The sequence below is a fragment of the Pleurodeles waltl genome, chromosome 6 (genome assembly GCF_031143425.1).
Source record: "Pleurodeles waltl isolate 20211129_DDA chromosome 6, aPleWal1.hap1.20221129, whole genome shotgun sequence".
In the NCBI taxonomy this organism is placed as follows: Eukaryota; Metazoa; Chordata; class Amphibia; order Caudata; family Salamandridae; genus Pleurodeles; species Pleurodeles waltl.
Window position 1 is genome coordinate 1,247,336,122 of NC_090445.1, and position 12,760 is coordinate 1,247,348,881.

The following is a 12,760-nucleotide window of genomic DNA, read 5'->3' on the forward strand; positions in this document are numbered from 1 at the left end:
CAAGGATGTGTTCCGGGATTCCCATCCGAGAGAGAGTGACCCACAGTTTGTTGCGAGGTACTAGGTCAAAAGCAGATTCGAGGTCCACGAAAGCTACATAAAGGCTGCCTTTACCGATGAACACTGTTTTCCAATATAATAATAGGAATCTGAGGGCTTGATCAGTGGTGGAAATCTTTTTTCGGAAACCGGCTTGGAGGGGGCTAAGGATATCGTGGTCAATTATCCATTCTTCTATCTTCCCTAGGAGGCAGTGGCAGAAGACTTTTTGGACACAGTCAATTAGACTAATGGGTCTATAGTTACAGGGAAGAGATCTGTCGCCCTTTTTAAAGATTGGAATAACAATGGCCGCTTTCCAAGAGTCGGGAATTGGCGCCCCAGATGCTATTGCGTTAGCTAGAATGGTGAGATATCTTGACCAGGATGCTAGATCTGTTGAGATTAGGTCTGCAGGGACGCAGTCTGAACCAGGGGCCCTGCCGCGTTTTAGAGTGCTTAGAGAATAAGTTATATCACTTTGGGAGAACAACAGGGGTGCTGCGGTGGTTGGTGCTAATGAGTGAAGTAGGAGGGGGCCCGTACAAACAGAGGTGGGGCTATCATGATCAGGGGAGTACAGACTACTAAAGTGGGCTATCCAGTCTCTTGGGGCAATATTGGTTGTGATGTCCAAACCACTGGTTTCTGGGCCTCGCGCTGCCAGGGACCAGAACAGACTATAATTTCTCTCGCGCACAGCATCGCTGAGTGATGTCCACCATTTGCTATCTTGATCACGCTTGGCTATGCATATTGCAGATTTATAGGACTTCCTAGCTACGCGGATGGCGATGGGGTCCTTGGATTTAATGGCTTGAACTAGGCGCTTGTTTAGGGACCGGCACGTTTTGTTGAACCAGCGGTGCCTGGCTTTGGGTCGTTTGTCGTCGTGGGCTGGGGGTGCTGAGAAGTGGGTTGCGATATCCCTAAAGCAGGAGGTGTGGATTGAGCTAATATCCTGGTGGGGTGTTGCAGAACCTGTCTCTAGGTCCCTTAGTGTGGATTTTAGGGTGTTGTTGGCAGCATTGATGAGTGCGGGCCGGGCCACAATATTGTCCCATTTTAGGTGTCTTTTGTTGTTGGCCAGGTTAATACCCTCGGGTGCTACTGCTGCGGGGTTAGACGTGGCTGGGAGGTTACCTAGGGCTAATGTGTGGACAGAGAGAGGGTTGTGATCACTTTCGGTCCGTTCGATGATTGTCATATCGATGACTAGAGGCCATAATCTTATATCGAATAGGCAATAATCGATTCTGCTGGTGTGGTTCGTTTTGTTGTATGTGTGACTACCGTTGGTGTCTGAATTAGTTCTGCCATTTAGCGCCCTGAGTCCAAACTCCATGGTCAATGATTTTACCTGAATCGCAACCGACGTCCACCTTTTGATGGGTGGAATGGACAGGGCGGGGATAGACCAGACTTGATCTTCCTCGCGGGTGGACCTAAGATCGTCCCAGTCAAGGGGTTCGAATGTGACGTTGAAGTCTCCAGCCACAATGGTTTTATGATGGCGGGGATAATTTTGTAAGAGGGCTACGAGGGCGCAGAGGGTTTTGGAGACTTGACCCCCCCTGACCCCTCGAGCGTAGATATTAAAGATGTTCACCACAGAGTCAGGCCCAAAGGATAGACGAAGGCCTAACAGGTCGGGAGAGGCGGTAGGTAGCTGTGATATATGGCAGCTAAGCGATGTTTTGATCCAGATGGTCAGACCCCCTGAGGGCCTGCCTCTCGTGCTGGCCACAGCGGGGATGTGGAAATTTTAGTAGCCTGTTCGGAAGAGTGGGTCGAGTGACCATGTTTCCTGTAGGAGACATATGTCATGTTCGTCAATAAATGAGGAGAAGGATGGAAGGGGAAGAATAGATTTCAGACCTGCCACGTTCCATGAGACAAGTCGTACCCCAGATTGTGACTGAGTTGTCCTGCCTAAATGCCCGGGGTTTTTGAAGTTGGCTGTCAGGGGTTGGTTTGGCAGATGTGGCTGGGGGAGCAGGGATGGGTTGATGCCAATGTTTGCCCGTGAGGCTTGTGGTGGTTGGTGATGTTCCTCTGTTGGAGCAGGCCTGGTCCTGATCAAGGAGATGCTTGCGGGCCTAGATAGCAGCTCTAGGTTTGGTGGGCAATGTGCCTGCAAGATGGGTGGAGCATCGTTGTCATGATTGCTCAGTGAGCCGGAAATGGTCGCGGTGTCATGGGTAGGGGGGTGAATACATGGACAGACAGTGGTGGGGTAAAAGGAGGATCTGGGGGTGATGGATGTTGGAAGGTTGCAAGGTTTGCCTGCATAGATTTTAGGTGGGGCTGTGAGTCAATCATGTTTACCAAGAGGGGATAGGTTTTCTGCCGGGTGGTAACTCGGGCGTTCCTCGTGGAGCGTGGGTGACCTGGGCTGTTTAAACTGGATGCGTGAGTGTGCAGGTGGGCTTGTTCTTGCGTCTAGGGCCACCAGATTGTTTGCCATGGTCCTGTTCTTGAGTGTCAGTTTTAGGATATCAAAGTGAGTTCCCGGGTCTGGCCGTCGTACTACGGTAATTAGGTCCTCGCGTATTATGGATCGGCAGCCTCTAACATGGCGAATCCAGTGGATTGCCTTGTTTTTGATAGAATCTACCCCTTCCTTGCGCGACAATGCGGTTAACTTGGGAACGTTAACCATTAGAACTATATTACCTAAATGGGACTGGTCAGTGGCAGGTTGCGTAGAGTATTTTGAGGCGGTGTTGCTCATGGGTTTGAGGGTATTATGATAGATGTCTAGTGAATTTCCTATGCCTAAATTGTGGAAGAGGGGAGACTGGTGGGAGTTCATGGTCTTTTCTTTGGTAGGGTGAGGGCCAGCGTGGCTAGAAGCCGAGGAGTTGGGCGAGATTGTTGTGATGCCTAATAGGATTGGATTTTGGGCAAGGTTACTGGTGGTCGTGTTATTTGCGTGGGTTAGCTGTTTTACTATTGCAAGTAATGAGTTAACCATATGCTTGAGTTCTGTGACTTCCTTCCTTAGAGCTTGTATGTATTCGATATTCTGTGGGGTTACATGAGGAGAGTGCGTGTTGGTTGCTGCTGGCCCATCTGCCAGGGTGTCTGGGTTGATGTCGTCGCGTGATTCAGGGAGGTTGGTTAGGGGATTGAAGCGGTTACTGAGCTGGATGGAATCGTTGGTGGCAAGTGGTAGGTCTTCTGCTAGGGAGGGGGCCGCATGGGTGATAACGTTCCTACTTTCACCCGCCCCTGTAGTGTCAGTAACTTGTTGCCCACGTTTCACGAAAATCTCAGCGATTTTCATGGAACCTTCCTTCCTGCTAGTTGAAGTGGGCCCCTCCCCAGTTGCAATAGAAATGTTTCCCTGGGGGCTAGTTAGTATTCCGTTGCATTCGCCCAGGAGAGAGTCGATTCTATCCATAACGCAGTTGCTAGCAGCATGCTTATGCCTTTTTCGCTTGGCTTTTAGTACTGCCCCGGCCCCTGCCTCTGTTGCTTTCCTTTTGCCCATCAGGTGTTAGTGTAGGTGCAAGGTTAAATGATAAGGTGTCAGATTAAATGGAGCAGCTGACTGGGGAGACAGAGTAGGAAATAACAAAGGGACTGCGGACAATATGGCCTTCTTGGGAGATAGATGTTAGGGGGGTGGCCCAGCCCAGCCTCTGTCAGCCGCTGACGGGCGCAGGACGGGCCCGCCCTTGGCCCGGGCTTCGCCCGGACGCCGCCCGCGCGCTTCCCGCGACGGCGGGAGCGCAAACAGGTTTTCAAGGGCTCCTGCCCCTCCTCCTAAGGTCACACAGCGCTTCCCGCGACGGCGGGAGCGCGAACAGGTTTTCAAGGGCTCCTGCCCCTCCTCCTAAGGTCACACAGCGCTTCCCGCGACGGCGGGAGCGCGAACAGGTTTTCAAGGGCTCCTGCCCCTCCTCCTAAGGTCACACAGCGCTTCCCGCGACGGCGGGAGCGCGAACAAGTTTTCAAGGGCTCCTGCCCCTCCTCCTAAGGTCACACAGCGCTTCCCCTACTATCACTCATTTTTGGGACAGGGACTTATTTTTCATCATCCGACTTTTATGTAGGGCAAGAGAAGCAAAAAAGGGCAGAAAAGGGAGAAAGGAAGAAGAGGAAGATAGAAAAACTAAAAAAGGAGGCATGAAAAGTAATGTACAATGCTGAAGTAAATAGACAGTATAGGTTGGTGGAAAAGAACCAGGCATCTGGAAGAATCAAAACTAGTGCTAACGCGTCACTTTATGATAATTTATTACACATCAGGACTCGTTTTAGGCCAATTAATCTTTTGACCCAGTTGAGAGACACCTTAGGACGAGATAGCTAATCAATATGTCAATCAATACCTCAATAATGTCATCAATATCTATCATAACAATACATTTCAAAGTCATTAATCAATTCAAACCTCTACCATGACCTTGCAGCCATGAATAACCACACCAGTTAAGTAGAATTTTATGAGTTTTATTCCCTATTAGTTACAATCTAAGAGCAGATGCGTTAATCTCAAAACCAAGAAACATAATAGCATAGTCACGATATGGCAACTTTGATAAGATTTCATTAAAGCGAGAATCACAAACATCAGAACATAACACGGCGTGAACATAGATCAATTTAGCACAGTGTCAATAACGCGATAGTTCAACAAAGCATAGTTTAGGTCGTTTGTCTATTTGCGTCAGGTTGGTGAACACTTGTCCTACCCACCGATTAGCATTCGCATGTTGGGCTTCATGCAAAACAATTTAGAACACTGATTTGGAAAACATCTAGCTATGGTCTCTGTCAAAAGTAAGCAGTTGGTACCTAGAAAGGAAAAGCAAACAGACAAATCACAATTGCATTGTCATAATTACCCTCCAAAGTTTAGGTGAGCACACAGGTTAAGTCTTCGTTTCCAGGACATCAGTCAAATCGCCATCAGTCAGAACTCAGCTCCGGGGCAAAAGGGCACTTCCCTCATAAGGAGGCAAAGTGTAAAATGGACAAGTCTAAGGGCGAGGATGGTATAAGTAAACCAACAAGTCACCAAACAGAGTGACAGAGTTTCTGGATAAAACCAATAGCATTCCCTAACCCACCTAAATCACTCCCCGGGACATGGGTTTTTATCCCTTTTCCATTGTACATTCCCCCACAATTCTATTGGTCATCTGTTATACCCCACTACCTTTAACCTATCAGAAAATACATTAGGTAACCTAACTCTTCACCCCATATTATTTTACAAGTCTTTGATTGGTCTTCATAATTGACGTCTTCAGGGGTGGCACGTCCGGTATGATTTCATCTTTCTGTAATTCTTTGCACATCTTTTGGTCAGCAGTTCCAGTGTCTTCACCGGTTTGAATGACCTTGTACATTACATTAATCTACACTGTTTCAGTTTATTTTAACATTTATTCCACGAGCAAAGAAAAGTATGCATGAGAACGGATCTAACATGGTTACATTCACCTTCTAATTTGAAGAAAAAGAACACGCAGGGTTGTGTCCCTTTATGAGTCAGCACACTGCAAGATAGAAAAATACATTTAATATGGAAGCCAAGCAGCTAAACTTCGGCTCGTGCTAACTTAAGGCCTATGAGGATTTCCGCACAGATTCAATAATGCAGTCATTAGTATAAACTTATTTAAACGTAATATAAAACATTTTGGTCATTCTTATTAATCTACGTATACATTGACGGCCACTCCCCGTGGTCACATTTCAAGTGCACGTTTTAAGCAAAATCACTATTATAGTTTCTATGTAGCATTATCACACATTAATTCATAAACATTTCATGTTAATATAGATTATATAAATTACGCTCTCTCACTAGCCACCGTTTGTATTTGATAACTCCAGCAATCCGCAGCACTTAATTATTTATTTATGTATGCATGGATTTGTTTATTTATTTACTTGTTTTTAAAAATTAATCACCGGTGACAGTAAGAGGTTTCTGAGCCTCTTGCCCACCTAGTACAACTCCAAGTAGGAGTGGAATATGATGGAGATCATTATAAGATTATTTTTTTTTAAGTTTCATTTTTATAATGCTATTCAAACAATTGTGGAATAGTATATTTACTGGTAGGGCAGTTTGTTATCGTACCTGTTTGCCAGCCTAATTCTGAGGTAAGGGGGAAAGTACAAGGATCCATTTTTAAATATCAAGATAGGCTTGTAAAGTAGATGCAGAAGAGCATTAATTGTAGATTTGCGCTGGTTTTGCCTGCTTAAGGGCATAATATTTGTGTTGCCTCCTTGCAGAGTAGGGACACGATCATTAGTGTACCACACCTCCACTAACATCCTTCTCTATCCTGACCTTTTCGTTGTTCAGAACATTTGTTGGCCGACAATGAAAAGGTGACATTGATCTGCACAAGTATATTACAAACCATTCTAAAAGGTGCGGTAAAAGGGCTTTTCAAAGGGGAAATAACAGAATTAAGTATTTTGCAATCATTACTTTGTAAACATCTCCGAATCAAGGTGAAATACATATAAATAAATGAACTGAAAAAATATTGTCAAAAATTCAAATTATATGACAATTATATATAAGTAAATCTCCGTTTATGTTCCTTATTCAGATACTTGTAACACATTGGCTACTGGCTCGTCACTAGTACCTGACAATTTAATCGCTGATGTACAGCAAAATAAATGACATGCATGACAGTGCATGAGCTTGTTTATGTAATGTGTATGGCATTTAATGGCCTGTGTTTATTTTTGCATAGCGATTAGCGCTACGCTGCAATTGTTTCAAATTCCTAATAGTAAGAAAATTAACATCAATCTGGTATACCTTTTGCCAATGATTCCTCTTTTTGTTTAAAAGGGGATCCTAACAAATTATATTTTGGGAACCGGGCCTGTAAGCAATCTCTTCTAGTCTCAGGGCTAAGTGAGAGTTAAGTGAAATAACAGTGCAACTTGGTTGGATTTTAAAATCAGGCAACTACATTGTTAGTTCAGAGAAGCTGCACAGGATGCATTTATTTTCTCAAGCTGAGGGAGCATCTACACTGATGTTCTGATTTTTTTAGCATCGCCAGTCCTGATTGTCCAACCATGTGCCATAAATCAGAACCATTTCCTTGCTAATCACTTCCACGTGTTCCATTCCAGTGTGTGCTTTTGGAACTCAGCTAACGCCTTGACGCTTAGCTCTAGCTTTCAAGTCTTTAACAACAGGGTATAATGTGATCAATAATCGTAGACGTGTGGACTGATAACGTGTAAAGACCTAACCTCTCGTGGTTTGCATTGATACTTGTAACATCCACGAAGTTGCTGTTTAACGTGGTTGTGAAATGTATAACTACAAACTACGCACTGTGGTATGATTTCTCAGAGATTTTGAAAAGCACTAAAAGCAAGAAATAGTGTGCAATTTTACAGTATGTAGCTGAGACTTACTCGCAAGCCATCCTTTAATGTTTTGACTTGTTGGCACCTGTTTCTTTATCCCAAACGAGACTCCTTCCCTTTCCTTTTTATTTACAGGGTCACCCTGGACAGAAAGGAGAGAAGGGAGAGATGGTAAGTTTGGAGATGTTTCAAACAACATTTCTGTTATCTCAAACAGGTCCTGATAATATGATTTCCCCACTGTAAATGATAACGCTTGACACTAATAATCAAAACACCAGACCCACATCAATTTCGCATTGGACCTCTATTTGATTCACTTCCTGTGTCATTGTCGATGCCATTTAAATACTTGTCAATAGAAAGGTCATTCTTATGAAAAGAATTGTTGAAGTTCTTAAATAAAAACTACACCGAGGGAAAGTTTTGAGATTTGATACACTTTCTCTGCAAATTATCTGATGCTGTACCTATGTTGAAATATTCAAGTGAAGGTAACTTCCAGTCAGTGCTTTATTTGTGGCATAATGAGTGTCGATAGGAAGCTCCCGGCCTGTGACATTCAATTTTAGCATGCAGAATACAAGACTGTGTAGCCTTGAATCCATCCCAGGCCTCTATAATGCACTGCCAGACACTCGTTACCTATTTATCTCATTTCCGTGGGTTCCTGCATTTCCCTTTGTGGCAGGTTCCTGTCTTTCTCTTTTTCCTTCTTTCCACCTTGTGTGTTTTTCCCTCTTTTGCTCTTGAGAAAAGTCTGAAGAGAACAAATAAGTGGCAGGCCCCAAAAATAGAGTGCAGGTGGCCCCCACTGGCAATAAGAGGCTCAAATTAAACACTGCTTCCAATGCTCTGGAAACTTCAAAAGAGAGCATTTAACTCTATGTTATGCTACCAGAAACTTCTTCATATCAAGAATGCAACTTTGACTCTTTTGACATATTAAGAATAATTATGGATGTAGGACATCAGCACAAAGCTGCTGATGTCTCATTCACCCTATCAAGAGTGCATGGAAGCCCTAAACACTTTAAATAGAGCAAAAGTTGCATGTACCAGTTTTTGGCAGATTTCCCACATCTGCCAAATTCTATATAAGGACCAAAGTCATGTATTTCTCCAGAAGCATTGATTGAGTGGAGATAAAGCAACCGGGCATATTCGGCTATGACCAGACTAGTCACCTCATACATAAGATTCTTGTGCCTACATTAGGGCATATGATATGGCAAGACCAAGAGTTATCAACAGTATAACATGAATACATTAGTTGTAATCCAGATTTTGTCACCTGGACAACTTTTTGATCACTGCATCACCCTTTGCTACACTTGGGAGAGCAAAGAATCAAACGAGCACTCAGGTCAAGTCTTATTTATAAAACCTGGACATTAATGTTTAATAGTTGGATTGCAGAAGAAGCACCCTTAAACATTCGACTTTAAAATAGAGTTGTGGACATGGGAAAATCCTCTGCATGGTAATGGTCGCGTACCCCTGCCCTGAGTTCCCACCTGTGCCGGTGTCTGGATCCCTATTGCTCATTTTAGTTTTCATAGGCAAACATGGATCATGCTTGTGCGCCATGACATAGGCCTGTTTCACATATTGCAGTCTTGTTGGACCAGGTGGAATGCCCAGGGAAACACACTCATAGTGGTGGAAGGCTACTGCTATCACCAGGAGTTAATGCACTATGAGTGTGGTGGTGGCAGTGTACTTGGTGCATGTATACCAGTGAGGAATACATTACATGAGAGATGTGATACTGTGCACTGGGTGCACAGTGAATACTTACAAGAAGTATAATACAGGAAGGGTGAAGATTTGTCCAGTATACGCATGGTGAATGTGTGCTAGCGGTGTGTGCTTGCACGTGGCACACCATGACAAAATACAGGAAGGCTATAGTACTGAGCAATGCACGCAGAGTGAATGTGTGTGTTGAATGTATGTGTGCTTGGGCTGGCACAATATATGGAGGTAACAGTACTGGACAGTGTATGTGTTCTGTGTAGATAAAATGAGTGCAAGTGTAACAGTACATTACATGGAAGACACTGGGTTCCATTCTGGGAAACCCAGGCCTCCCTGGTGAAGACATGAGGAGTAGAGGAATCCCTCCTGACAGATTTGTGTATTACAGCAATCCCTGGAGCTGGTGAGACACACTGGAGAAGGAGAGTGGGATTCTGCATCTACACTTCAGATTGCTCTTTGATTCAGTCAATTATTACAAGGAAAGGAACTGGACACATCTCAGGAGAGAGATGGGGCTGATAATGGAATCATAAAGAGTATGGTTGGAAGTTCAGGATTAATCTTTTGATGCACATATAACTGTGGCTGACATCCAGGTGTGAACCTAGTCACTCCTTTGGCCTATGTTCTGGTACTATCAGCTTTGGTGTCTGAAAAGTCACTATAAGCAGGGAGGCTGATATCCCAAAAAAGTGTCAGCTGCCAAGCAACCAGATGTGTGAGGAGGGACTTTTGCCTATTACCAGTACTGGGGGCCAAGGCCTGCTAGTCTCCCCGCTGAGTGAGTAGACATCACCCATGAAAACCAAGACGACCTGCTCTGAAGCCTGGAGCACCAGCGCCTGCCTGCTTGCCAAGACCACTGTACCCTGTGAGCAAGAAAAGAGCATTGGAGGGCACGAGGTCTGGTTGGGAGCCCAACCGAGTGGACTTTCTGTCCAAGGTGTGAAGAGGTGGCTGTTGCCCTTATCGGGTTGTTGCCCATGTGCAGATTCCAGTCGGCAACCCCCATATGTCAGGAGATGGCCACCTTGAAGACAGCCTTGAGCAGAGTGTCTTGCAGGGCAAATCAAGCCTGTATAGTGCCAGTTGCAGCAACCTGTATGCCAGGAATGGCCGCCATGACATTTATTGCTGAATCAAAAGGGTTGAAGCTGTGCTGAGATTAGCGGTGACCCTGTATATCAGGAGGGGCTGCCATGGTATGGACTACCGTGTGGTGAGGGGCTGCCTTCTTACTAAGACCAGTGTGCCCTGTGAGGAAGAGAAGAATATTAGAGGGAGTGAGGCCCAGTTGGGAGCGCAACCAACTAAACTCCATGTGTGAGGTGTGAGGAGACAGCTGTTGAGCCAATCGGGTCATTGCCTATGTGCAGATTCCAGTTAGCACCACTCCTAAGGGTGCTGTGATGCCAGGGCACTTTTGACTACTTTGCTAAGAGTCAGAGTGGACTCTTGAACTAAGGCCTCCTAGTGAGCATTCCATGGATGCAGCCACCAGTGAATAACCCCTACCAAATTAAGAAGAGTGGTGGGGCAGGGATTTGCCAGTGGAAACTAGAGACCCGACCTCAAGGGGAAGTGTATTATTGTTTATATATGTTGGAGCATTACTTCCAATTTGTAGAATTAGAAATAAAACACATCTTTTTTTATTATTAAAAGAAGTATTTGACTGGGCATTGAATTATTGACACTGTTGTGTGCTCTTTGAGTTATGAGTTGTGTTCACTAACCGGTACTCACACTCCAAGACCCTGCACCCGCAATAGCTACCACTGTGATTCAAATGCAGAAGGGGTATTTGGCCCAGTTGCTCAGGATCCATAGTATGTTAGGTTCCAGAAGAGCAGGAGTAGAAGACCTCAAACCCCAGGGTTGGGCCAACAAACCCTGCACACCCCAGGACCCTCTGAAAGGTGTTCTGACAAGAGACTTACAAGCTTTTGGGGCTCTTAGACACATTTCATTTTCTCGTGGTTTCTGGTAAAAGCAGCCAATGGTATTTTGACTTAATATTCTGGTTACATGGTGAGGCTCTGTCTGAACCGCATGTTGGGATCATTGAAGACCGATCGAGAGAAGGAAGCAGTAAATTGACCCTGGTGCACTGCATTAGGCGAAACAAAGTCTAGTCTGTTATTTCCTGTCTGTTGCGGCCCACAGACCTATTAGACTGATGTTTGGCTTGGCAGGATATCCACACACCATCAATTTTACACCATTATACAAAGTTATTGCTATGCTCGGTTGTTTATTGCTTCTCCCTGCCCTGCTGTTCTCGCAATGACCTTCATTTACAAAGGGGCAAAAGGTAGGACAGGCCAAATCCATCTGACAGCAGTCAGGAAAGCAGTTTCTAACAACATCTCGGTGCCACCCCTGGGAATACTTAACAAAGTGAAAAATAAGATATTCGGTGTATTTCCCAGATTTTCTGTAATGGGCACTCTTTCATGAGCATTTCAATTTATCCTACATCTGCCAGTCTAAATAATAAGAAGGGAACTTATGAGCTCCCTCTGCCTCCATAGACTCCAGTTTCGTCCCAAGCCTCAACAGTCAGTCTGTAGACAACACACGCCATCCTCAAATGCTGTGCAACGAGGAAGCAGAAATGTGAATACAGCGCTTCACAAAATCTGTGAAAAATTAAATAAAGGAGCCATGATTATCTTTTTTAGGGTGTTATCATGAGTAAGAATATTCGATACTGGGATTCCAGTCAGAGCTGAAAAATGGGATACTGTTATCTAATAGTGAACACCATTCCTGAATATTGTTTATTGTAAGTAATGTATTTATGCAGCCTTCGACTTGAAGTCCACTCAGTATTTTCTCACTTGGGTGTGCTAATTATCCTGCTCTGAAGAGTGTTTAGTCTCTGTCGCCTGCTCTCCTCTCCCTTTCACTCCACACCTGCACAGCTGCCTTTGAAAAAGTCTCCTATAAACACTGACCAGGCAGATCCTTGGAACGACAAGACAGAATTATTTTTACTTGAAAGCAGAACCCTCATGTTCATTGACCAAATACAGAGCGCCAGGATTTCTCATCTTGGTGGGACTGACGGCCCTTCTGAAAGTATAGATTGTAACAATAAATAAACGATTCTTGCAATGAAAGGGAACTCCAAAGTAGGAACAAGTAACAGAGTTTGACCAAGCTCTCCCAAACCACTCTCCCAAAGTAAAGGCTCGTGAAGCAAAGGCAGTAAGCAGAGTGGCAGCAGGCTCTATGATCTGCCCTGCCCGGCAACACAGGCTTAGTATTATTATACTTTATGGTTGTAAAGTCATTTAGTGGGTTAAAGTGCTCACAGCACTTTCAAACTATTTTGCATTCGCAAACGGTGCGAATCGCAAAATTCGGCCGTTTGAGAATGCAAAAATGCCTTTCAAGATTTATGAAAGCCATTCACAGTGCAATTTCAAAGAATCACTAAAATAGTGATTCCCCGAAATTGCGACTCCATTTAGAGAATTGCAAATTGTGATTCTCTAAATAGGAAATCGCAAAAAGGGAATTCCTATTTGCGATTTCCAAAGCACAGGTATCATGCATTTCCTAAATGCTAATTGGGCAT

General features: G+C 44.5%; 1 protein-coding gene across 1 annotated transcript in view; it reads left to right on the forward strand.

The window, feature by feature from the left end:
- COL13A1 (collagen type XIII alpha 1 chain) overlaps positions 1–12,760 on the forward strand; it is a 650,895-nt gene that overhangs the window by 156,402 nt on the left and 481,733 nt on the right. The window contains exon 7 of the mRNA XM_069242266.1: positions 7,546–7,581. Within this exon, the coding sequence (XP_069098367.1) occupies positions 7,546–7,581 (36 nt within the window). The remainder of the gene's footprint in view (positions 1–7,545; positions 7,582–12,760) is intronic.